The 26,810-nt window shown below is 34.8% G+C and overlaps 1 protein-coding gene across 1 annotated transcript in view; it reads right to left on the reverse strand.

Moving 5' to 3' along the window:
* Positions 1-26,810, reverse strand: part of EPHA5 (EPH receptor A5) — a 326,237-nt gene that overhangs the window by 76,022 nt on the left and 223,405 nt on the right. Inside the window, exons 6-8 of the mRNA XM_047799235.1 lie at positions 21,800-21,924; positions 15,283-15,442; positions 6,930-7,035 (exon numbers count right to left, since the gene is read on the reverse strand). Of these exons, the coding sequence (XP_047655191.1) occupies positions 6,930-7,035; positions 15,283-15,442; positions 21,800-21,924 (391 nt within the window). The remainder of the gene's footprint in view (positions 1-6,929; positions 7,036-15,282; positions 15,443-21,799; positions 21,925-26,810) is intronic.

The following is a 26,810-nucleotide window of genomic DNA, read 5'->3' on the forward strand; positions in this document are numbered from 1 at the left end:
TGCACTGACCTGAGTCACAGCAGTGACAAGGTCAGATCCTTAACCTACTGAGCCACCAGGGGATGTCTACAATTATCTTGTGGATAAAGCCACTTTGAAATTGGCTTCTGTCATATGCAAACAAAGGAACCCAGGTCAAAAACATACAGTGATAATCCTGGAGGGCTAGTTTGAAGCATGTTTTCTAGAGTCTTGAACTCCAGCTTTACCCCTCCAGTCACATGGTTCTTGGACATTTACTGAGAACCTACATTAGAATCAGTGTCCAAAATGAATACATATCCATCAGGGGAAACATACATGCAATGATGAAATAAAATTTCTTTAGCAGTTTTGAGGGAAAACAAAAGTAAAGTTAACCAGCTTTCACAAAATCAATAATGGCCATGAGGTTGGTGACATTTGAGATGTGTGATACTAGAATAGATACAGTTTACAAGATATTATTTTCAAGTGCAGAACGGAGAGAAAATATAACCCCATGCACTTTTTAATTTAGTGTCAAGATATCACAGACTTTACTCTTAGGTTATTTTTTTCTATATTACTGATCAGTTTGGAAAGTTTTAAAATGTTAATACCAGAGTTACCATCCAGGCACAGTGGAAACGAATCCAACTAGGAACCATGAGGTTGAGGGTTCAATCCCTGGCCTCGCTCAGTGGGTTAAGGATCCAGCGTTGCCATGAGCTGTCGTGTAGGTTGCAGATGAGACTCATATCTGGCATTGCTGTGGCTCTGGCGTAGGCCGGTGGCTACAGCTCCAATTAGACCCCTAGCCTAGGAACCTCCATATGCCCCGGGTGTCTAAAAAGATAATAAATAAATAAATAAATAAATAAATATTAATACCATATTTGTAGCAGTTAGGAATTCAGTGACTGTATATATAAGAGTTTAGAACTTCACCAAAATCATATGGTTGAATGATTATAAGTCATGAAGAAGTTATATCATGAAGAAAAAAGGCTTAAAGTTACTGCTGTGTTCACGAATTTACAATTTATGTTCTAGACACTGTCCTAAGGGGAGCGAACCCACAGATAAAAATCCTTGTCATTTTGGATCTTATATTCTAGTATGAAAAACAGACAAAAAAATCAACAAAAGTTATATGTATATAATATTCAATGAGTGTTATGAAGAGATAAGTCAGGACCACAGTAAGGGAGCTTGAATGTGCAGAGGAAGGAATCATCTGAGTAAGCTCAGTTGAGAGAATGAGACTGAGCAAAGAAGGGAGGAAGAAGCCAGGTTGTTCTCTGGGGTAAGAGAGTTTAAGCAAGAAGAGCTGGTGCAAAAGCCTTCAGGCTAGATAATCTTTACAATATTCAAGAAACATCAAGAAGATAACTTTCATGAAGTGTAAGCTGGTGATAGAGCTAGTACTGAGGCACAGTGTTGTGAAACTTTTGGAGCAGTGCCTAGCAGTAGGTAGCATGTAATTCAAGTTAGACAATATTAAAAACTTAATAACATCGATATTATTATTGTGTTACTTCCATTAGGCAAAGAGGTGTCTCTGAAGGCTTTAGACTACTCCATAGCCTTTAAAAATCATTCACTTCAGAAGCTATTATGCTTTGCCAGCAAATGTGGGCAGAACACTGGCACTCATCTGAATTAAATAACTGCATTCAAAATGCCTGCACAATTATTTCATTTGGCTCCAATAAGCTTAAAGAAAAGTTTCTAGGTCTAGGAGATTTTATCATCAAATCTTTGTTTTTTGTAACACAAGAACTGTGGTAGGCATTTAATAAGTCAAATGTTCCTTGAATTAATAAATCGGACCATCATTTTGGTCCAAAGTAAAAAAAAGTTAACATGAAGGAAATGATTTCAATTTAAACTTATATCTAACCTTAGTTGTTGTAATTCTGTTTATGAAAATCTGTCCATTTATCAGACTACTAATTTAAATTGGAAACATTTTGAAAAAAGGACATTGCCTTTTAGTTTCACATGCCTGGGACTTTTCTTGGTATTTGATGTGTGATAGATGCTCAATATATATTTGCAATGGATGTTTGGGAAGAATGTGTCATTTACAATCTGGTAGTCTCTAAGAGATTTTTTTTTTAATTACAAAAGGCTAAATGTTAATATTATTTTTAAGTAACAAAATAACCTAAAGCAGTGTTTTCGTAAATCTCCTTTTTTCTCTAAATTTCTGACATGGTCTGAGTAACTTAAATTTATACCTAGCTTCCAAGTACAGTCTCCACTGACTTCTGAAGGCTTTTTGCCTCAGGACATGAGGAGACATTTCAAAAGGACTGAGTTTCAATAGTTTAATGAAAGACCATGGGAAATAGGATTGAGCATGTCCAGCCACACGATCTGAACATGACCAGGACAGACAAGGGAAGATTTTTTTTGCCTGGAAAATAGGCAGACATTAAGCCATTCCTTAGACTAAATTTATCATATCAGGAAAATCGGGGAATTAATGTCACATATGAATAGTCTTTGAATCACTTTCAAAGCTAAACAGCTTGAAGGATTCCTTCTGCCTCTTCAAGAGCTATAAGTTTTTGGCTTTGTTTCCCAATTATAAAACTTACAAACAGCTTTACTTTTTTGGGTTTATATGTCAGAACATGTGCACTTAATTGTGGGCATGCCTGTGTGTAACATGTTTGCTTGAACTTTTGAGTGTATGTGTGGAATTAATTACAATAAAATAGCAAGGCTCTGTAATTTTCTTAAGATTTAGTTAAATTCGTAAACAAGTTATAAGAGAAACAAAGTATTAAAATATACTGTTTAATTCAAAGGTGTCTAATATGGAGCAAGGTTCAAAGAAGAAATAGTTTCCGTATACTGAAACATGTTTTGTTTTGTATGTCCTATATCACTAAATACTGTTAATTTAAGCTTAATTTAAGCTTTATATCAGACTAAGAAGTGTCCAGTATCAACTCACAGACTTAGGCCCAGAGTCTGAAATAGGGACATAGAGAAAAAAAAGCCCATTTAATAATTTCAATGTTCGGTCTTCAAAGGAAAGGAGAAGAGGGGAAGGTCACAGTAGAAGACTTTCTCAAACATGTAACTGCAAGAGTGCTGAGATGACCATCACTGGTTGAAAGACTGGTCCATTAAATAATTTGTATGTATAAAATTGCATATATAATAGAAAACCTTACAAAATTAGAATATAATAAGAAAGTTATCAATGTGCAATGTCACTACTGATAAAAGAGAAAGATTAAAAAACAATTACAACATGCTGTGCCTATCAGGAGGTTTCATTTATATTCAGCCCAGGGTAATTAGCACATAAGTTTGAGTCCACTGTTTTGCAGTTTCAGGAAAAAACTATTTAAAAGTAATAGGAGAGAAAAAGTCAAAAGGAGTGTCTGAACCTGGCAGAAAATGCTCTGTGGAATATTTAGCACCTTTAAACAAGATGATCACACGAATTCTAAAACTGATAGACTCCTAAGAGGTTATAATTCTTCGCCATTTTTTAACTAGAAATTTCCTCCTTCAGGATGGATACTAGTCCATATTATTTTAACTGTATCTAGGTAAGAAGACTCCAAGAGGTTTCTGCCAATCAATTTTAGCCTCAAAAGATAGAAAATCACTCTATTTTTCATTTTCACTGTATTTTAAAATAAAAAAGCTTTATTTTTTCTGTAGAATAGATTATTCTCATAGTATTCAGGGTGTTGTAGTCCTGGTTTTTTTTTTCCTTTGGTTCAAAGAAAAACTCAAATTGTCAGTGAATATGTACCTTCTAGACATATCTTGTCCTGACCCCAAATGATGAGATAAATTGTTAATGAATATTATATATGGGTGATATTAACAGTTTTGCAATCAAAATTATTTATATTTCCATTGAGGAGTTAAATTATTTTTAATTAAAAGATATTTTATGTAGGAGCTAATATCTGATTTATAATATATTCAACCGGTTAAAAGGTGATAAAAGAGAGTAAGTTCAAAGTGATAGTGAAGTCTAAATGCCACCATATTTTTGCATGTCTATCAATCATATGTTAGCACAAGGAAGGAGAAATATATATAAATAAAATTCAGTGTTTTTAGAACAAGCTTTTTTCAATAATTTGCTAGTGCTTAAAGATAATTCCCCAAATTTGTGTTAGGTTTTGTCCACCTCTCTTCATTTAGTTCTTCTTTTATTTGACAAAACTTTACTGATAATTCAGTTGTTCTCAGTACTATGAGGTAGGTAAGATTTTCGTAGTCCCAATAAAATTGTGAAGTTCATTGCCTTGAATGAGAAAAATCCTTCAAGAATCATATCAATTAGCTTTTGAACAAATATATTTATATAATAAGAACATTAAATAACCTCTCCATGAAAAGTAAAATAAAATGGCCAAAGATATTTGTATCATAAGACAAATGTCTGCTGAAATTTAAGAATGTGCATTCAATAAAATAAAGTAATAAATGCTCCATGCAAAAAATCTGCTGGTAAAAAAAAAAATCTCAGATTGATTTTTAGTAAAGTGTGTTTTTCTTTAAGCTACAAATTCCTAGTCTCAGCGTCATAGTCTGTGTGTTACAAAATTAAATTAAGAAAAAATTTAACATGAATGAACAATGTACAAATTTGTAAGGTATTGCTGTTTTTAAAAAGTAATATACTTCTGTAAGACTGTACATCCAAAATTTATCTTCCCAAACCATGGGTTGATTTAAGCTTAAAATTAAGCTTTTATCTTTGGTGTAGATGTCATTTTAATATAACAGAGAGATAAACTAAATATTTCTAGTTCCTGAAAACTAATATACTAAAATCTAGTTATTCTTGTATGGCAGTTTAAGTTACATGTGGTATTCATGTATGTGTGTGTGTGTGTGTGCACATGCGCCTGTGTGCGCTACAGCTATACTATCCTTCAGTTAGTTACCAGATAGTAGATAGGCTGAACCTTCTCTCCAACGCTTTGTCTAATGCTGCATAAGTAACGAAGGGAATTGCTTTTAAGTCAATTTTGTACATAGATTAGGAAAAAACCTTAGGGAAGAGGGGCTGATTCACATAAACACGATAGAGAAGCCCTGGCTGAATGTCCTCAATAAATTCACATTCAGGATACTTAGGTTAATGTCTATGTCTATGATGTCTACGTCTATAGAGTTTACAATAAAACATCCTGTATTTTATTTGTCCTTTAATAAAATTAAACCCTTTAACACACAAACTTATAGAACTTTAGACCTTGGCTCTTTCCTCTGCTTTTATTCAGTGCTTGACAAATAAAATATCTTCTTAGGAGCCTACATCCCTAAAGGCAACTAATGCCTTTGGATTCATCAGAAAGGAAGAAGCCAACTACTATCTCAGCCAGAAGCAAATAAATGACATTCCAAACCAGCTCTGCAAATGTATCAACCTTTTGGGGATGGAAAAGACACATCATCTCATGGCAGTTTTTTTCGTAGTTATGATTCACTTAATTCAGTTACCTTACTTGATCAAAATTTAAGCCAAGTTTTGGTGACAAGACTGCTGGAATTAGCTTATCTTCCAGAAAACAGAGACAAAGGGAAAGCATTCTGCCCAGGTGACTTCAGAAAGATGAGGTCAATGGAGCACTAGAGAGCCAGGGAAGGGCCAGCTGTTCTCAACAGAACACAAACTGCTTCCCAACTAGAAATTCTAAAACCTATCACTGGTATTCTAACATTAAAATTAAACAATGGGTTTTTCCATATACTCTTTAAAAAACTTTGAACACTCTTGTTCAATGAAAAAGAACTAGAGGAAAGGGATTTTTCAGAATAGAGAAAGGATGTTCAAAGGAAGTAACTGTTTTATGAAAATGTCGCTACTGTAATTTAAGGATGTAGCCAAAAATCTTTTCAGGATACAATATATAGTAAACTGAAAATGCCTAACTGTAGATTTATTAGTGGAATAGGTGCTGAAGAGTCAAAAAAAATGAGTAAAACAGTAACAAATCAATAGGAACATTGATTTCCTGACTTTCTTTTTGGATCTTATAATATATTTTCACATAATTGTGCAGGTTTAAATATTTCCATGGAAGATTTTCATCAGGCTTCCTATAACAGTCTAACACCAACTCATTTTCAAATGGACAGCTCTCATTACTGAATATCCCTTCCACCAATGGCCTGGATAAAAAATGAAAATATGTTTGTTGCAGGAGGAGAACACACTCATGCTTTTATTTGCTTATTTATTTTTTTAGGAAGGTTGATTATGTTCAGCTCAATGTCAGGAAGTACTTCTACATAAAATCTTTTTGGGGCTCTACTTTTAATTTTGTACAAAATGAAAAATGGAGATATGTGATACACATATTAAAGTATCTATTGATATAACATTCAATAAAATTCACTTTAAATCAATATACACTATGATTGAGGTACTGAGGCTGGATTCATTCAAAAGCTGAAAATAAATGCAGTCATAAAAAGAGAGGTAGTTATTTCTCAAAATGCTCATTTGCCAGAGTGTTTGCTTTGTATTCATTACCCTGTTAGGATAGAGTGCTGGCTTAACTAGAATTATTAGTTCTAGTTCTCTAAGTTTGCATGTGGCAAAGACACGGCCTTCCCAAATACTAAATCTGAAGCTTTTGAGGAGATACTTCCATAAACACTTCTGAGAGGAAAATAAAATTCAGGTTAAATTAAAAAAAATATCAGAAAAAGATACAGTTATATTAACAATATAATACACAATAACAGGTTATAATACTGTTCTTGTGGAGAGAGTATACCTGGAAAAGAGAAATTGTATGCTTAAAAGTTAGCACTGATGTGGACAAAGTAAGGCTTAAGAAATACATCATACACTGAGATTATCTACTGTGGCCTGATTTGTTTTGGGATGTGCTTCTCAGCCAAATGGTCAGATCAAGGTAAGGAAGAGATCAGCTGCAAAAGTTCAGAATCACAGCTTCCTGTCTTACCTTCCACTGAGGAGGAAGCCGATAACCACTGCCAACAAAATGACTCCCACTGTCACAGACACAGCAATTATAGGAATCTGGCTTTGATCGCTGGAGGCTGCAACTGCTGATAGGAGACAGAGAAAATGGAGCTTGTGGTTAAAGCGATCATATGCATTCAAATAAGAGCTGCTTAATCGTCGGTAATCAATGCACGATTAAAGCAATTCACCCACACTTGGCTGAGATTTCCCCTTAATATCTCTTCTCAATGGTGTGTAATTGAAAAGACATCTTTAGGAGAAAATATTTATTCTCCAAATGGAAATTTGGAAGAACCACTAAGTCACTGATTATTTCCTTGTCATCATAAAAAATGAATGTAATTGTTTGCATAGCATTCATTTAGGGATTTTAGGTTTGCAAGTAAAATCGGACTTAATCCCTGATTTCAAACACCTCCTATATAGGAAACACTAGGTTTATGAAATTTGACATTTTTAGAGTTTGCATGTGGCAATTCTCTAGAGAAAAAAAAAAAAACAAACCTCACTATCTTAGGGGGATCTCTTTCTTATAGACATAGGTTAAGATATCCAAAATGTCCACACTGATGTGGCTATGATCTAAGTGAAGTTAAATATGATATCACTATTTCAAATAGAATTTTAAAATCCATTTCAAGCAGAATATAATCACTAAATATGCTTTATTAATAGGAACACGTTTTCAAAAATACCAAGGCATACATTTAGAACTTTAAGTCTTCAGTAAGATTAGATTTGTTTACATGATCTTTTTTTAATACACGGATTTAGATAAAATATTTTATATTTAACAATACAATTACCATAATAAGAATATAAACATACTGAGATAGTTGTACCTAAAAAAGCCAGGGAATTTTTCTTTTGTGATGACTTTTAATCAAGTAATTAAAATAACAACTCTATAGAGCAAAATAAATTTTACTAAAGATCTTAAGAAACCCTATACAGGATACCCATAGCATGCTTATTGTTTAATGACATTATCATTTAATAAATTCAGAGTGACATTAATTCACTAGCATGAGAAAAAATTTGAAGTCAACAAAACTAATAATAACCATACTTGCCATATTTTGTTTTTTCACAATCATGTAACTGATAAAACCAGGGCAATTTCAGACTAACTAAAGTATTAAATTTTGATTTAATTACTTGTGGGATAAGATCTTGCATAAAATCAGTTGTTAATGGCATGCCATGTTTTTTCAAAACTGTTTAAATTACTACATTTTATGAAATTATTTTATTAAGTAATATCAAATCCCAAATGTTCATATTTACATGTTTTTATCTGCTGCCCACTGTAATTAGATCTTTTTGTATAATAGGCAATTAAATCAAGGGGCTACGAGGAAGAATTTTAAAAATACCTTTTTTTGGGAGTTCCCATTGTTGCTCAGCTGGTTACTAACCCAAATAGTATCCACAGGGATGCTGACTGGATCCCTGGCCTTGCACAGTAGGTTAAGGATCAACCATTGCCACAAGCTGGGGTGTAGATTATAGATGTGGCTTGGATCTGGCGTTGCTGTGACTGTGGTGTAGGCAAGAAGCTGCAGCTCCAATTTGACCTCTAGCCTGGGTACTTCCATATGCTGCAAGTATGGCCCTAAAAAGCAAATATATATATATATTTATATATATATATATATATTTATATATATATATATTTATATATATATATTTATATATATATTTATATATATATTTATATTTATATATATTTATATTTATATATATTTATATATATATTTATATATATATTTATATATATATTTTTTTTAATTTGCATCATTTCCTAAGTTCCTTGATGGCTTTTAGTTATTGAAAATTTCATCTGCACCTATTAATTTGTGAGCTATTTCCAAAAGGAAATAATTCATCAAGATTTTTTACTATTTATGCCTTTGTTTGCCCTGATAGCATCAATAATATCCCCAACTATATCAACTAAATCAAAGACATATAGGATACTGTCAATGATTTCATATTTGCTCATTCTTTAGTGGTGGAAAAGTGTAAGTCCAATATGATTCATGATTATCCTTTTATATATTGTTAAATTGTTTAATATTTAAGCTTCTAGTCACCCATATTTCCTATTTTCTTATATGCTTATTAAGAGTTAGTTGATTTAGGGAGTTCTCTTCCTAGCTCAGTGGTTAATGAACCCAACTAGTATCCATAAGGACACGAGTTCAATCCTTGGCCTTGTTCAGTGGGTTAAGGATCTGGTGTTGCCGTGAGCTGTGGTGTAGCTCATAGATGCGGCTTAGATCTGGTGTTGCTGTGGCTGTGGCGTAGGCCTGCAGCTACTGCTTTAATTCCATCCCTAGCCTGGGAACCTCCATATGCCTCGGGTGTGGCCCTAAATAGACAAAAGACAAAAAAAAATTAGTTGATTTATAATGTAGCTTTGGAAGTGTAGCTGGGGAATGTTTTGGAAATGCTTAAAAGCAAAATTTGGAACAACGAAACCTACTACTATTAAAAGGATATGAGATATGAAAATTAATATTCTATAGCAAAAAATATTCAATCACTATATATTTAAATCATCCCCAGAAACTTTAAGATGGTGTCTGCTGAAAAATCATATTGTTTTCTCTCTCTCTGTTCTTGACACTTCTGGTTGCCAACCCTTATTATATGGATATTCTTGAAATATTTACTAAATATTTGAACCACTGAGTTAATCATTGAGATTAAAGAGATTTGTAGGAGACAGATTATATGGGTTTTCTACAGTTAGGCTGAGTATTTGGGATCTTTCTCCCACAGCAATAAGTATCTATTAATAAAGCAGATCAGGATAACCCTATCAAAGTTAGAATTTTTGATATGTAATATGAGCACACAGGAGTTAGTAGGGAAACTTCAGGCAGCATAGCAGGCAAATAAGCACGTGAAAAGAGGCTGAACATCCTCAGCTCTTATTGATTTAAATGAAAACCACGATGAGATAGCACGACCCACCTGTCCAAAATAACAAAATAAAATAGTGGCAACATCAAATGCTGATGAGGATATGGTGAAACTGATCACTCATACATTGCTGGTAGAAATGTAACACAGTACAGCCACTCTGGAAAACAATTTGGGAATTTCTTACAAAATGAAATATGCAATTACCATAAGATGCCAGCCATTGTACTCTGGGATATTTATCCCAGGGTAATAAACACAAAAACATATACATAAATGTTCATAGCATTTTTATTGGTAATAGCAAAAGCTGGTATCAGCTCAGGTATCTGCAAACAGGTGAATGAACGGATAAACAACTGTGGTACTTACACACCACAGAACACTACTTGACAATGAAAAAAAAAACAGACTGGATGTGCACAACTTGTTACGCTGAGTGAAAAAAAAAAAAACTAAAGGTCACATATTGTATGATTCCATTTATAAAATATTTTTGAAATGTCACGATTTTAGAAATGGATAATTTAGAAATTAGTGTTTGCCGGTGGTTGGTTATGGGAAAGGAGTTGTTGCTGAAGGCAGTGGGTGTGGTTATAAAAAAGCAACAAGAGGGACCTTTATGAGGGTGGCACCGTTCTGTATGTTGACTGTGATGATAGATACAGGAACCTTCAACAGTGAGCAGACCGTAAAGGATTTAAATACACACATATCTGCAAACACACACACAAAGAAGTACAAGGAAATGTAGGCATGGTTGACTGCATCAAGGTCACTATCCTGGCTGTGATATTATACCACAGCTTTGTCCAATGTCCCCACTGAGGGAAACTGAACAAAGTGTAGAAGAATTCTCTCTGGATTGTTGTTTTCACTCACATGTGTATCTGCAATGATCTCTATAAAAATTCCACTTAAAAAAAAACAATAGCATTAATCCAGCAGTTGGGTTATACACATTTTTGAAACAAAGAGGTAAGAATTGGGTGAAAGAAAGCAACACATTAGGGGAAAAAATCATAAAAGAAGCACAAATGTGTTTGGTAAATCTTGGACAAGTAGAGGTTAAGAAAGATTTGGCCTGATGGTCTCAAAGTTTTAAGATTAGGTTGGCTGGTTGATTTCACTCATGCTAGGTTTAATTGTTTTGGTTCTTTGTTTGTTTGTTCGTCTTTTTGGGGCTACACCTGCGGCATATGGAGGTTCTCAGGCTGGGGTCTAATTGGAGCTACAACTGCCAGCCTACACCACAGCCACAGCAACACCAGATATGAGCCCCATCTGCGACCTCCACCACAGCTCACAGCAACGCCAGATTCTTAACCCACTGAGCAAGGCCAGGGATCGAACCCCAAACCTCATGGTTCCTAGTCAGATTCGTTTCCCCTGTGCCATGACAGGAACTCCTATTTGTTGTGTTTTTATCATTACTATTGGGAATAGGGATAATAAAAGGGGTCAATTTTAAACATGTTATTTGTATGCACAGCAAAATTGAAAGAATGTTTAGTTAAAGTGAGTTATAAAATATAAACAAAAACTTGACAAAGAGTTGGGAAAATCATCCAAATCCTATGATAAATAACTTTCCTAAAACAAGCATTTTGCATTCTTGTTTTTATCATTTGTATTTGGTTTCAGGGATACATAAAATTTATTTTTTGGCTGCACCTATGATATACAGAATTTTATTTCTCAGGCCAGGGACTGAACCCATGCCACTGCAGTGACCTAAGCCACAGCAATGAAATGTTGGATTCTTAACCCACTGAGCCACCACAGAACACCAGGGCTATATATTTTTTTAACATAGAAGTTAACGTGGATGAAAAAGGAAAGCTCTTCATAACAATTTTGTGACTGTTGTATAACATAAATCGGTAATTAACAAGTTTTAAAAAGCAAATCAATAACATTGTTGATGTATTATATATATATATCATGTGATTATGAATTGAGTAACCAACTAGAAAATTATTTGTAAAGTTTATGTTCAAAGCAATCATTTTTCAGATAATTTTCTGTTGTAATATACCTGAATGTAAGACAGACTTTCCTTAGCAATGGTGATTTTTATTAAAGCCAGGATTTTTAACTGAAATCCACCAAATGAAAATTGCTGATAACTTTAATAGAAAAAAATACAAATATATTTAGGATACCATAATTCCTGCAATCCAGTATCTGCAAACTGTGTTTTGTAAATAATACACATGTGAAGAATTAAGTTATAATATACATAATTGCACAGTAAAATAATTGAAGTGATTTCAAAAAATCCTACACAAATCATTATCAAATGAATGCATATGACACAAATGGTACGGAAGTCGAAAAGGAAGTGTTATTTTAATTATCAATGTCTATCTGAGTCACGGATAGTACCTAGAGTGAAATGTCTTTTAATGTGTAGGGAGTTGATAATGAATTTAAAAATAATGAACAAAATTATTACCCTAAAATGAGTCTTGACACAAATATTCCAATCTTTAGAATTACATAGATGGCATTCTTATTTCCTGGAGAAAAGTTTCCATGTGTTACTCCTGTTGATTTCTCCAGAGTCCAGCAAGACCAAGCACATAATAGGTGTTCAATACATTCTTGCTGAACTATATCCAGAAATCTTTTACATGAAGGACAAAGGGGTTGGTATATGTAACAGATATTTGTACAAAGGAAAATTCATTCCAAAAATGCTTGCAAATACATGTACACATACTCAAATAAAAATAAAATCCCACACTAAAGTTAGGAGGCAGTGCATCCTTGAAATATTTTCAATATCTATTAACAACGCTAAAATCTGATTTTGTAATAAAAATGTTTGTTTCATATTTCTTTCCCTCTAGAAATTATGGAAAATTTTTAAAAGAGGACAGTTTCAAGGGAGACTTTATAAAAGTATGTGAAAAACAGTCTCAGTTCTCTTAATGGTCAGATTGATGATATGGGCATACTTGGAAACTATTATTTAATTTAAAAAAGGAAGGGGAAGAATATAAAATAGTCTGAAGAGAACCTAGTTGCTGGACATGCCAACATTCGAAAACTAAGTAGAATTTTGTAATCTTCAAAAGTGAGATTTTTTTTTAATTTTATTTTTTCCAATATAGTTTATAGTGTTCTATTTTCTTTTTTTTTTATTTTCACATATTATCACGTTCCATCATTGGTGACTAGACATACCAAGCACTCAAGCATACTGGGAGGTATTACTTGCTCTCTAACTTTGTTCCCAGAGTTGATAAAACATGTAAATATTATAAATTACTAATGGCACATAAATAGAAATAAGGCCTGTTAGGGTGGCCAGCTTATATAACACCTATTTTGTCATAAAGCAGATCAGGGTTCAAAATATGAGAGTATATAATTAATCCACTGCCCATATCATGGAAATTTTCTGACTCTATCTAATCAGATCAATTACATTAAGAAATTTCTCGAAATAGCATTAAATGTTTAAATTTCAGTAGTGTCAATTAAACTTCAGACATGGGACTTTCCTTACATGGAAAAAAAAATAATTCATTATTTTTCACAATGGCACCCTAAGCTATATAAAGTCAAGTAAAGCAGAAAGATATTTTTAAAGTAATAACAATTATTTTTTAGATAATTCAGTTAAACACACTTTAAATAGAAGTATATCTTCATTTTCTGCAGTTATATTGTACAAGTATATGGAAATTTAATTTAGTAATTCTCCTAATTATTACAAAATAAATCTGATAACTAAGCTCTCATTTTGTTGACTTTCAAAGAGAAGTAATATATTTTATTTTCTTCATTTTATTTTAGTTTATTTTACTTCAGGGGTCTAATCAGAGCTCTTGTTGCTAGCCTATGCCAGAGCCACAGCAACACCAGATCCGAGCCACCTCTGCAACCTCCACCACAGCTCACTGTAACGCCAGATCCTTAACCCACTATTTGAGGCCAGGGATCAAACGCGAAACCTCACGGTTCCTAGTCGAATTCTTTTCTGCTGCGTCACGATGGGAACTCCTATTTTCTTCATTTTAAAATCACTAACTCTTACTTAACTTGACTTTAAAAAGTACATATATGTACTGTATAGGTACAATCATATAAATTTCCACATATTTGACATTTCACACTACCTCTCTGTGTTATTTTTTCAGAACAATACTTAATTGTGTCAGGTCTTTCATCTATTCATAAGGTAAGTTTCTGCCTTCTTATCTTGCTTTCAGTGTATGCTTTAGGACAGTATGTAATGTAAATATTTTCTTTGACATTAAGGAAAAAGTTTTATGCTATCTTTACTATTTTATGAAAAAGAAAGTATAAGAAGCATTTTCCAGAAATATTTCCAGACCCTCTACTCAGAGATGCTGCCAGAGATATTTTTTTTTTCTTTTCTTTCTTTTTTTATCTTTTTTTTTTTTTTTGTCTTTCTAGGGCCACACCTGTGGCATATGGAGGTTCCTAGGCTAGGGGTCTAATTGGAGATGTAACCACCAGCCTACACCACAGCCACAGCAACGCAGGATCTGAGCCGCATCTGCGACCTACACCACAGCTCACAGCAATGCTGAATCCTTAACCCACTGAGCAAGGCCAGGGATTGAACCCGTGTCCTCATGTATGCTAGTCAGTTCGTCAACTGCTGAGCCACGACAGGAACTCTGAGATTTCTTTCTTTTTTTTTTTTTTTTGTCTTTTTGCTATTTCTTGGGCCGCTCCCACAGCATATGGAGGTTCCCAGGCTAGGGGTCCAATCGGAGCTGTAGCCACCAGCCTATGCCACAGCCACAGCAACGCAGGATCCGAGCCGTGTCTGCAACCTACACCACAGCTCACGGCAACGCTGGATCGTTAACCCACTGAGCAAGGGCAGGGATCGAACCCACAACCTCATGGTTCCTAGTCGGATTCGTTAACCACTGCGCCACGACGGGAACTCCTGAGATTTCATTTTTAAAAAACAACTATATTGGTTCCTTGGAGCACTATTTTCTTGCCAAACTCAATACTAATAAAACAGTCCCTGTGGAATTTTCATAGAAAGACTAAGCGTAGTAGCATAGTTCAATAAAACAAGTAAAAAGTAAATGGCAATAATTCAATAAACTATGGCAGCAGTGGAAAGTCCTTAAAAGGAAGGTTTAAAGGTTTAACCAGTTCTTAAGGATCTCTTGATGCTTCATCTCCCCATAGACTAAATGTGATGAGGAGCTGGGACCGATGTGTTAACCTGCTAACCCACCATAATGGCATGACAGATGCTTCCTACCTGAAGGGGTCATGCCTGGGAGAGAGAGAAGAAGCGGGAGATGGACAGAATACCCAGGGAGAGTATTGATCCACTGACTCTTTTATGGTAACCATTACAGAGACATGCATTGACAGTAATTAAAAAGACTTACACACTGGGATGGTTTCAAACTCAAATCTTCGACTGAAGACACCATAGCCTGCAGCTGTACGTGCACGAATTTGGAAGACATACACTGAAGCTGGTTTCAAGCCCTCTGCAGTTATAGTTGTCTCTTTAGATTTGATAATTGTATAGCTGGTCTCTTGGTCCTTGGATTACACATGTACATGCAATAAAAAGAAGTCAACATATGAATAACTAAGGACAGCAAAACTTAGAATTAAAGATCAGAAAAAGAACCGGAAACGAATAGAGTTGCTATTAATATAAAAATGGTATTTTAGAAACTAAACCTCTACAGATCCTAGATGTGCTATTTATTAAAGAATCCTAAAGTGTTTTCTGGAACTCAGAGATGGTATGTATGTTCTCACCCATCCAACATGCTTGCCTTGGGAAGAAATAGATACATAAACTTAAAAAGTACAATTTGTAGGAGACAAATTATTTTACAGACTCTATTTTAGTATGCAGGTGCTTGTTTTTCTCATAAATGTTTTATTGGAGCGCACTGAACATGCAGTTTATTCATAGAGAAAGGTGACAATGTCTCACATACTGCCGGGTAAGACTTAATGCTTTTTATCTTCAGGGAATTTGATTTCTAATCATATTTAGGGGCTTGGGAGAAGGAATGAGTACTTCATTGCAGAACCTAAGTTTCTGTGCACTAAGTCTAATAAGTAAGGTGTAGTGAAGAAAAAAATACAAATAAGCAAAACTATTTTTTTCCTCTTCTTTAAAAACTTTCCATTTTCTTCACTTTTATGTGTTGGGGCTGGGTTAGTAGTGAATGGAGATGGAAAGGGAAAAGTATCACTGGAAAGATAGGTTTGAGAAGTGAAACAAAGAGGAACAGTTCTGACTTTGACTGCTAACAAAAATCTAGACAAACTATCTACAACTCCTTATTATCTCTGAAGCTATCATGCTGCACATGAAATCTTAAATTTATAAAAATTTTAAACACACAAAGTCCCCATTCTGACATTTCTCTTCCCTTATATTTTTTTCTGTGAATTCTTGGCTAACCTTGTTTTTCCCCTGAGGTCTTTCCGCATTTATTACATTTCTGGTAGATCCCATAGGATGAATTAAAAACAGGTTATAGTTATAGATCCCCCTGCCTTTTTAAGAATTGCTTTTTATTTACAATAACTTGATTGATGACTGTCAACCATTGTTTTCTACTCATTTCAGGGCATTTTGTCTTTACAAGCAGAAAAATGTATTGATTTTTAAAAAAATATCTAAGGGTAATAACATGTAAACAATTTATTTTTCCTAAGTGAGAAAAAATTGAAAACAAGAATGTAGCATTTACTTCTCAAGCACCCTAAAAGGGAGTAAGGTTATTATTTAATATTCATAATGCTATAAAAATTAAAACAAACACAAACCACACTCCTTGTATCTTGAAGTTTACAGCAGCTGCCATATTGTGCCTTTATTGTGGACACTGAAATTATGTGCTGAGATACAGCAAACCCATTTTTACTTTTATCCTCAGTTTCCTCATCTGTAAAACTGGGATATAAATTGGAGCCTGGATATCCTCACAGAGATGTTGTAAGGATGAAACAGGTAATTTAGATAATTATTGTTTTAATTTTTTTTTCTAACTTGACACATCAAAGTCAACTTTTAACCATGGTCTATGCTGTCACCAATAAAATCTAAACTATGCAATGTGCAAACATGCATCTCTTAAAGCAATTTTACCGTTCCTTATTTAAGATACTCAAACATGTAAACTTTTCTTAGGGTTTTATAGCCAAAGTTCTTTCTAGCTAGGTATGGTTTAAATTCTAATCCAAATAGGTTTTTCTGATTCATTCTATATAAACAAATTTTTTAAATGCATAGATTAATTTAAGTGCTGAAACTTTAAAGTGACTAGGAAATTTTATTAATGTTTTCCAAAGAATTTAAAGTAGAAAATTAAATTCTCTAAAACTTTACCCAGTGATGTCAGTCATTTTCTTCACTCACAAATATTTATTGATCTTCTCTTGTCTACTCCGTTACCCCTTCTATGTGCTATGAATAGAGCACTAGAAAAGCATGTCTTTATGTGTTCCTTTTAAAAGGGGTAAATAGCTTCTATAAACTATTGTAGTTACTGATTTTCTGAGTACACACAAGTTTCTGACTGAATGGGTAAGACCTCCTCAATGATATTATACTTTTTAGTTTGGCTGTGATTCAATCAATAAATTTCAGTAAGTAATTATAAAATATAGGTTTTCCATTATGTGCATTGTATTTAAAGGGAATTTGAATTGGCCAAAAAAAAAAAATCTAGAGAAAAGTTAAGATTCTGGTAATTGATATAATTAGGACTTTTACAGAAAGTATTAAAATTTATATGTAACATAAGTTTTTTTTATATATACAAAAAATGCACAGGGATATCAGGGTTAGAATTCTAGCCACATTATGAACTAAGTACGTGTGAAAATGTGGGTATGTTAACTCAACCTAAGCTTTTTCTTCTTTAAAATGGGACGAAAGTATTTATCAAAAGCCTTGCGAGGATACAGAGATAGAGATGATCTATATAGCACCTGGCACAATCTTCTGAGCATAAGAGGTCCTAGGTGAATTTGATTTGACCTTATAACATAATGGCAAATGCTACTGAAAAGGAAAAAATATATATATACAGCTTAGTGATTGTAGCTTCTCACTATTGAAAAAAAAGAAATTGATAATTTTGCCAAAAAATAAAGTCTCAAGAAAAGTGGAATACTGCTCCTTGAAATAATGCATAATTGAATATCAGTTGAACAAAATTATACAACATTCTGTCTGCTTTATCCATTAACATTATATATATCTCCATGATTCCTTATCACAGGTCTAACTGCACACTGTTTCTTTGAGTGAATAGAATAGATTATTGAAGGGACTTAGTAAAGCTTCTATCTAAGGGATCAAAACCCATACATCCACATTTTGAATTATCTAAGTATCTTCTCAATTTTGCTTCGGATCCACTCTTTGAAATCCTCCTCATAATTTCCTTCATATCACAAACCTATGTACACATCTTCAGTACCCAGAACCAAAGGCTGCCAAGTCCTTGGTTAGGGTAGTGGGTTGTGCTGCCTTCCTGCCCCAGCTGAGCAAATGAGCTACATTCCCCAGCTGCTTAGCAGACACTGTTCACATGCAGGGAGGGGAGGGCCTGAGCAGGAGGAGCCAGCTGGCAAACACCCTGCCAAAGGGCAGCTTCCCTTTGCTTCTGTCTTTAATTAAGAGATGGCAATGGGCCCACCACCATGCAGGAGCAGAGTGGCCCAATGACCTCTATTAGAGCAGGGCAATCACAGGCAGAAATGCCAGCTGGCAAATGCAGAGGCCCTGGAAAGCTCTGCCACCTGTGTCTGGCCAAGAGCCATCCAGTAAAATGATGGTGTCATTCTGAAGATTCAAAAGGAGCTCTGGAAACCTATCAGGACCCCCACCTCAATACATGGTATAAAAGCTCATTATTCTTTTTTTTTTCTTTCTCCTTCTGGGGGGGGGAAGCAACCTTTGGTGTATTTACTGGTATGTTCAATAATTTTGCTTGGCAAAAAAGTCTGGGAATTAGCATCTTCTCAGTAAAAAAGGAAAGTACTGACCAAAAGAAGTTAATAACGTCTCCCAAATAATATACAAGGGTTGTGTTGCTTTTAAAGCATGTAAGTAGGCAACCTGTTATTCATTTATGGAGTCTATGTGTAGAAATCTTTTTTCCTCAAGTTATTTTTTCTTACTTTGAGTTCTGCACATAACAGAATGTACTGATACAGCATTAAATATAAATATTAAACATAAAACCAAATCTTACAGAAATAAATATAATTACAAAGTGAACGATAAGGAAACCATTTCTGTAACATGGAAGTATGTATAGAAGGGATATTAATGGAAAAGAACTCTTTCCCACCGCTTACTGAATAACTCTTTAACAAAAGCAGCTTAAGGGAAAAAGAGATAAATCCTGCCTCCGAATGAATATTATGTATACGAGACTCATGCTTATTGTGTGAAGTAATATAATGAAAATAATCAAAGGTTACTCATAAGGAGAAAATTAATTTAAGGAAAAACTTCCTTAAACATGAAGAAAAGACAATGGTCCAGCTAGTTGCTTTAGATAAAGAAAAATTATAGAGGAAAATAAGTACTTTTCAAATGAGTCTTTCTGCTATTGAACTTTATTTCATCTAAGATATGTGTATTTTTGGGGTGTATAGTTATTTTAAAATGCCATTATGCATTTCAACTTCTTTTATTTTATTTTTATTTATTTTTGTCTTTTTGACTTTTCTAGTGCCATTCCTGCGGCATATGGAGGTTTCCCAGGCTAGGGATCCAATGAGAGCTGTAGCCGCCGGCCTATGCCAGAGCCACAGCAATGCGGGATCCGAGCCGCATCTGCAACCCTACACCACAGCTCACGGCAACACCAGATCCTTAACCCACTGAGCGAGGCCACAGATTGAACCCGAAACTTCATGGTTCCTAGTCGGATTAGTTAACCACTGAGCCACCACAGAAATCCTCAACCTCTTTAAAAATCAACTATAATTACAATAAAAATCTGGAAACTTAAAATATTTACCAAAAAATTCACAAATACATATATTTGCCTAGCTGTGACATTAGTATACAGTAATAAAGTTTAAAAACAACTTGGAAAAGGAATGTAAACCTGAATTTAACAAATTATTTTTGAATACAGTATGTGTTTAAATCGCAGACTTCTAGAATTTGCATTCAGTTTGGCCCACTACTCCTAGAGAAACAGGAATCGGGGAGGGATACTAATGTCATAATATTCTACTTGATTTACCCTTTTTTTAAACAATAAATACGTAAACCTTATCCTAACATAGCTTTGTCTCAGAGGTATTTTCTTGGTGAATGATGTATTTGATATATACTTTTTTCTAAACTATCTTCTAAGTGTCTTCATTTATGTTCCCTCATACTCCAACAGTTACAGGTGATGCTACCAGAAAGTCATTCCTAGAAAGACAACTATTTTAAAAACAGTAATTGATTTCTTATTCATCTACTTACAAGACAGATGAATATTGTACAGATATCCAACACCTAGAAAGAGTATGTAGATGACCCCACTCTCCTCCAGTAAACTCTACTGTCCTATTCTCTGCTGTATCTTTACACAGGTAATTGTTGAATCGATGATGAAAGAAGCAATTTACAGAATACTATGACTTACTTCAAATTGCTTTAAATAGTATTTCCCCACTATACTCTTTTATCTATGCATAACATGGAATGTTGAATTTTTAAGTAACTTTCTTTAATAGGACATCGGTATTTCTCATGATACTTTGCATCAGTATAAGGGGGACCATTTGGTTTCCCTCTCATTTCCAATGTCCTAAAGTGGACAATTTTTAGGTATCGCAAAGTAACCTTCTGAACTTCCTCCCACCTTCTTCACTCTTCCCTAAGAGGAGGAGTGATGGCCCTGGGAGTCTCGGGGAGACAGTTGGGTGAGTGTGGCTGAACCCTTTCTTCCCTTCTCTTTTGGGATCTGCTTCTCTGCATTGTGCCTGCAGTCTTTTCTACTTCCACAGGAACACATTTCTGGGTCAGAGTCTCCTACCTGTCTCTTAGAGACTGGTTTGGGCACTCATCTATCTTCATCTGGCTCTCTTGGAACTCAAATTGTTCTAAGTGGTGAATGTCATTAAATCTAGACTGTACAAAAGTCATAGTACAATGGCGCTAGGCATCGTAGTAAGACTTATGGCAACTACATATCTAAGCCAAATACTCCAGTCCAGGTTTAGAAATACTAAGTTTGTCTTTAGTTTCCATCTGTATTATACTTTTATCACTTGGTTATAGATTGAGAGGAAGAGGGATGATTACTGCCTTTAGATTTCAACAGCTGTTATGCAAAATGTGTGTGAGCGGACCTAGGAGCCAACTCAAGCAAAAGAGAAAATCAAGAAAATATAGGGAATGTGGGGCATGTATTTTTGATTTTACACCATCAAATTATAAAATAAATTTGATGCTACAGTGTTAGATTTTTGTTACAGATTTTTTAAAAAGTGCAAGGTGCATGTACGCCTTACCTGCCTATACTTACTTAATAGTATAGGTATTATGCAGTTACTGGCCCTATGAATGCATTTTCCCTTGTAGTACACTGTCCCTACTGAAGGTTAACAACTTCGGTGTTTGGGACACTTTGAAAATGTCCTAAGACTTCATCTTTTAATGCTGTGAACCCCAGCTAAGCTCACGTTAGACTACATGGCAGTATTCTGGCAGCATAAATTATTTCGCAGCAGCAGAACCACAAATAAAGTGCTCCCTGTATACTTCAAGCTTCCCTAATCATGACTGCAAATCAATTGTCATTGATTCACACGTAAAATTGTAACATGCTTTTCCCCAAATTGGATAACTGCAGTTGCTAAATTTTTTTTTAAAGGAAGAAAGAACATTTTTTATTCTCTTAGTCTTACCTTTTCAAAATATTTGATTTCATACTCCAGGATGATTCCATTGGGGCGATCTGGCTCTTGCCAAGACAGAGAGATGCTGTTTTTTGCAATCTTCCCCTTTTTCACATTGGTGACTGGAGAAGGGGCTGCAAAATAGTATAAAGAGTAGCACGATTAACAAAGCCTGCAATTACAACAGTGTATAATGTATATTTGCATTCTTGAAGTGTAGTATAATAAAAATCCCAAACAAGTAAATTTTCTATTTACTTGGAAACAATTTTACTTTGTATAAGACTGTACAGATTTTGAAATGTTTTAAAAATAGAATTCTCTAATATCCTGAGAAGTTTCTATAATAAAACTGTAGTCACACAGAATCTTAAGTCCACATTTTCTGTATAAAGTTTAGATACAAAACTATCTTCTTTCTATAGAATAAATACGTTCTTGATGACGTTATGTATCTTTTTATGTTTCTAAAATTTGTGGACTCTGTGTAATATATCCCATTACACTAATACATACATAATTATCTGTATTATATTACCACAATACTAAGGCTTTTTTTTTTTTTTTGTCTTTTTAGGGCCACAACCACGGCATATGGAGGTTCTCGGGGTAGGGGTCTAATCAGAGTTGTAGCCGCCAGCCTATGCCACAGCCAGTTGTAACACAGGATCCGAGCCGCATCTGCGACCTACACCACAGCTCACGGCAATGCTGGATCCTTAACCCACTGAGCAAGGCCAGGGATCAAACCCGCAACCTCATGGTTCCTAGTTGGATTCATTTCCGCTGCACCACAATGGGAACTCCAATATTAAGGCTCCTTTTAATAATTATTTCTGAAATAATATGGGTCCTACAATCATTAAAAATTCCTATATTAGGTACAGTGGAGGTTTTCCTTCAAAATATACTATTGAATGTGTAGTACATATTGAAAACAAGAGCAAATGAAATATTTTCTTTCATTTTCATTTTCTACAAATGTTAAACACAAATCAGTCATTTATAGTGTCCATTGCTATTTGTCAGTGTCTATTATGTGACAATTTTTCATTTTTTCCTTCTTTTTTTTTCTTTCTCTTCTTTCCTTCCTCCTTCCCTCCCTCCTTCCTTCCAACCATCCTTCCTTTCTTTCTTTTTGGCTGCACCTATGGCATATGGAAGTTCCCGGGCCAGGGGTCGAATGAGAGCTGCAACTGAGGCTTACACCACAGCCACAGCACCACAAGATCCAAGCTGCATCTACAAACTACATCGTAGCTTGCAGCAATGCCAGATCCTTAACTCACTGAGCGAAGCCAGGGATTGAATCTGCATCCTCACAGGGATTGGTCGAGTCCTTAGCCTACTAAGCCACAACATACACTCCTTAAATGATTACTTTTCTAATGAAAATGGAAAAAAAAATATGCTATTTTAGATATTTCTGAATATGTTGAATTCCTCCACACATAAATGTTTGATTCAACATCCATTTTTATCAACCTGCTGAGACGTATATAAGAGACTCTGGGTTTGATGCTGTAAAGAGGTATTGACTACATCTCTTTATGACATCAAACATATATCTGTACTACATTATCCTATAACATACAGTGTAGTATATACAGACATATATAAATATATATGTGTTATCTAACGTACACTATAAGATGATGGAAAAGATGTAAGCCATAGTGAGTAGTTTTTAGCCAGAGGCTTAGCCCTATATGAACAGTATTAGCCATCTGGTGAAATTAAAGTTAATATATGTGTTACACATATGTATAGTTTCTAACTGTTTTAATTTCCAGAATTGTTATGACAAAATAGCATACTGTAATTTGTCACGTTTAATTATGTTTTTCCATTCCTCAGAAAACGTAACCAAATCAGAGACACCACTTTGAGCAATAGCAAGGACAAAGTCTAGAACTGTTTGGTGGGCCCAACGCTGGTGTGAAAAGCAAGGTTGGAAAGAGGCTCATCATTTAAAAACAGAAATGAGATCAGGTCTGCTTCTCTGTCTTACTGCAGAGTGAAGCCCAAACGTGGAACTGCATGCAAGCCTCAATACCACCTGGCTCTCTGCATCTCAGACATCACTGTCTCCTGCCACTGTTCTTCAGCAGCTCTGCCCTGGCTGGCTGTCTGCAGGCACTTCTGACACACTCCTGCCTACGGATCTTGGTATCTGCATCCTCTTATTTAGAAAGGCTTCTCTCTGACTTCTCCAGCCTGCTTCCTTCTTCCTCTGGAATTCTCCCTGAGACCCTTCCTGTCTGTGCTCTCCCTCAACTGCCCTCACATCACCACGGACTCTGTTTCATCAGTGTTTTATTTTCCTCTTTAGCTCTTGCACTTCCACTGTCTGATATTCACGTCTAAATTCTATCTTTGCTTTTTCCAATCGTCTCAAGTAGAATGTAATTTTTATGAGAGACAGGTTATTTCATTCACTGCTAAATCCCTAGACCTAGAAAAGCACCTGGACAGAGGCAGGCCCAATAAATATGTATGGAATAAATGACTGGCAGTAAAAAAAAAAAAAAAAAAACACATATGGAGAACACCTTTAATTTTTTTTTTTTTTTATAATTTATGTCCATGAACTCATCTATGAAACAAGGGTGAAGTGTTTTTCAATAAGATTGAAATGGATGAGTTCCTGCTGTGGTACAGCGGGTTAAGAATCTGAATGCAGCAGCCTGGGTCTCTGAGGGAGTGTGGGTTCGATCTGAGGCCCTGATGCAGTGGATTAAAGGATCTGGTGTTGCTGCAGCTATGGCTCGGATTCAGTCCCTGGCCTGGTAACTCCGAAGTTGTGCAGGTGTGGCCGTAAAGAAAAAGAGACAGGTATAATGTTTAAAAGCAAAATCCGTTAACCTTCTAGTGTTTTAAGTACCCATAATAGGGTAATAATGACTTTGGTACTATAGGATGTACTTGTATTCTTTTAGTCATATGGCTTTGTGGTATTCAGATTCAGAGGATGCAGAGTTTCAACCTTATCATCTTAAACATGTCCAGTTCCACAAATTTTCTGGACTGCTACTAAACATATGGTACACGTATGAAGCCAAAAGTATCTAAAAGTAGTTTTGAAATTTCAGTTTATTTACTTCAAAGGAAATTGTACTTGAATGATAGTTCTCACATTCCGGCATAAGTTCAAAGTCTCTTAATTTCCTCGTGAGGGAAAAGTCATGCCATATCCAGAACTGAGGATACAGTATCCAAAAGACATGGAAACAAGAAAAAGGAAGAAGCTCTGGCCCCCCTGGTTCATTTCAGTTGTTTGTAGCAAAATAGCAAATTTTCTCAAGTACAAAGTAAAAGAGAATTAGGAAGAGAGTGATATATTTTAATGGACTTTGTTCAGTAATGAATATCTTTATGAATTATCTTAAATCATAAATCACACACACTTTTCCATTACCACTATATTCATTGCCTATACTTTAGTGAAGATCTAGACAAAGACTGTCTTTAAATTTTTTCACTCATTTTACTACATTGCGCTTTCATTTTCATTGATGTATTTCTTACAGATAACTATCAGTTTTCACTTAATAAACTGATAGCATTGCCAATGTTCTATTCATAATTTTATTTAACATGTATCCTTCATGAAGGGAGGGATTAATTTGGTTTAGTTCACTATTAAATTTCCAGCACCAGAAAATTACTTGGCATATAGTTATTTCATAAATATTTGTTGAGTGGATACACGTGTGAATGAATGAATGAATGGTAAATGCATACATCATCATGTTTTATTCAAAACATTAGAGTTTGTGCACATATTAGGACCTTAGTAGATGGAGATTTGTGCTTTATTTTAAAACAATAAATTCTTTAATAAAATAATCAACCATTTCAAAGTGAAGCTGTCAAGTAAATATCAATACAGACACAACCAGCCTGAAGTAGAATTCTCTGTTCTTTGCTTACATCCATCAAAGCTAAACATAAAGTGTATAGCTTTCAAAGACTGATTTAATAAACACCATTGTTTTCCAATTTGGTTTTCTCAGAGGCTAAATGGTACTCTTTAAAATATGGTTCAGAATGGAGGAAGAAGACCACGTCTCAGCTCACAGTAGTTCAAGAATAATTTGCTCTGTGGGGACCATCTCTGTGTCATTGGGTAAATCTGATCAAAGTGGGGACACTGACAGCTCCTGGGGACATGATGATAAGGCACAAATTGTGAATGGCAGCTCTCTTTCCTACTATAAGGTATTTCACTGACAATGTGCACATTAAGATAACTGTAACCAGATTTGTCAGCATCAGGGCATGTTTAATTTATCTCATTTATCTCCCTTATGAATACCTTTTTCTCATTCTTTATCCCCTTGACCTTTTATTTAAGTAAGCCTGGAACAAAATGAGAATGATATCACAGAGGACTACTGCCTGTAAAACTGTGCTGGATGATGATAAATGGTAAAACTATTACTGTTCTAGTGTAAGAAGGACAAAAATATTAGAGAAATAAGGTTGTGAATAGAACAAAATAATTTATACAACTTCAAATTTCACCTTTTGGATATGCAGAAACATTCCAGACTGTTTCTGTATTATAACATATACTGGCGGTAAACTTTGAGCACCATTATAAAAAACAAGATCTTTATTCTTTAGGCTAGTAAGAGCTCACATTATAGACTGATTTGTCTAACTGAATTTAAAAAGCTTAAAGCAAGAATGGAGAATGGATTTTGGAGTTCCTGTTGTGGCACAGCAAAAACAAACCCGACCAGTATGCACAAGGATGCAGGTTCAATCCCTGGCCTAACCAGTGAAAAAGTTTAAAGACAGTCTTTGTCTAGATCCTCACTAAAGTATAGGCAATGAATATAGTGGTAATGGAAACGCCAATGTGGTTAAGGATCCCACATTCTGTAGCTGTGGTGTAAGCCAGGAGCTACAGCTCCAATTCAACGTCTAGCCTTGGAACTTCTGTAAGTTGTGGGTGCATCTCTAAAAAAGCAAAGGGAGAGAGAAAGGAGAATGGTTTTATATTTATAGAAAG

This window comes from Phacochoerus africanus, chromosome 10 (assembly GCF_016906955.1).
Source record: "Phacochoerus africanus isolate WHEZ1 chromosome 10, ROS_Pafr_v1, whole genome shotgun sequence".
Lineage (NCBI taxonomy): Eukaryota > Metazoa > Chordata > Mammalia > Artiodactyla > Suidae > Phacochoerus > Phacochoerus africanus.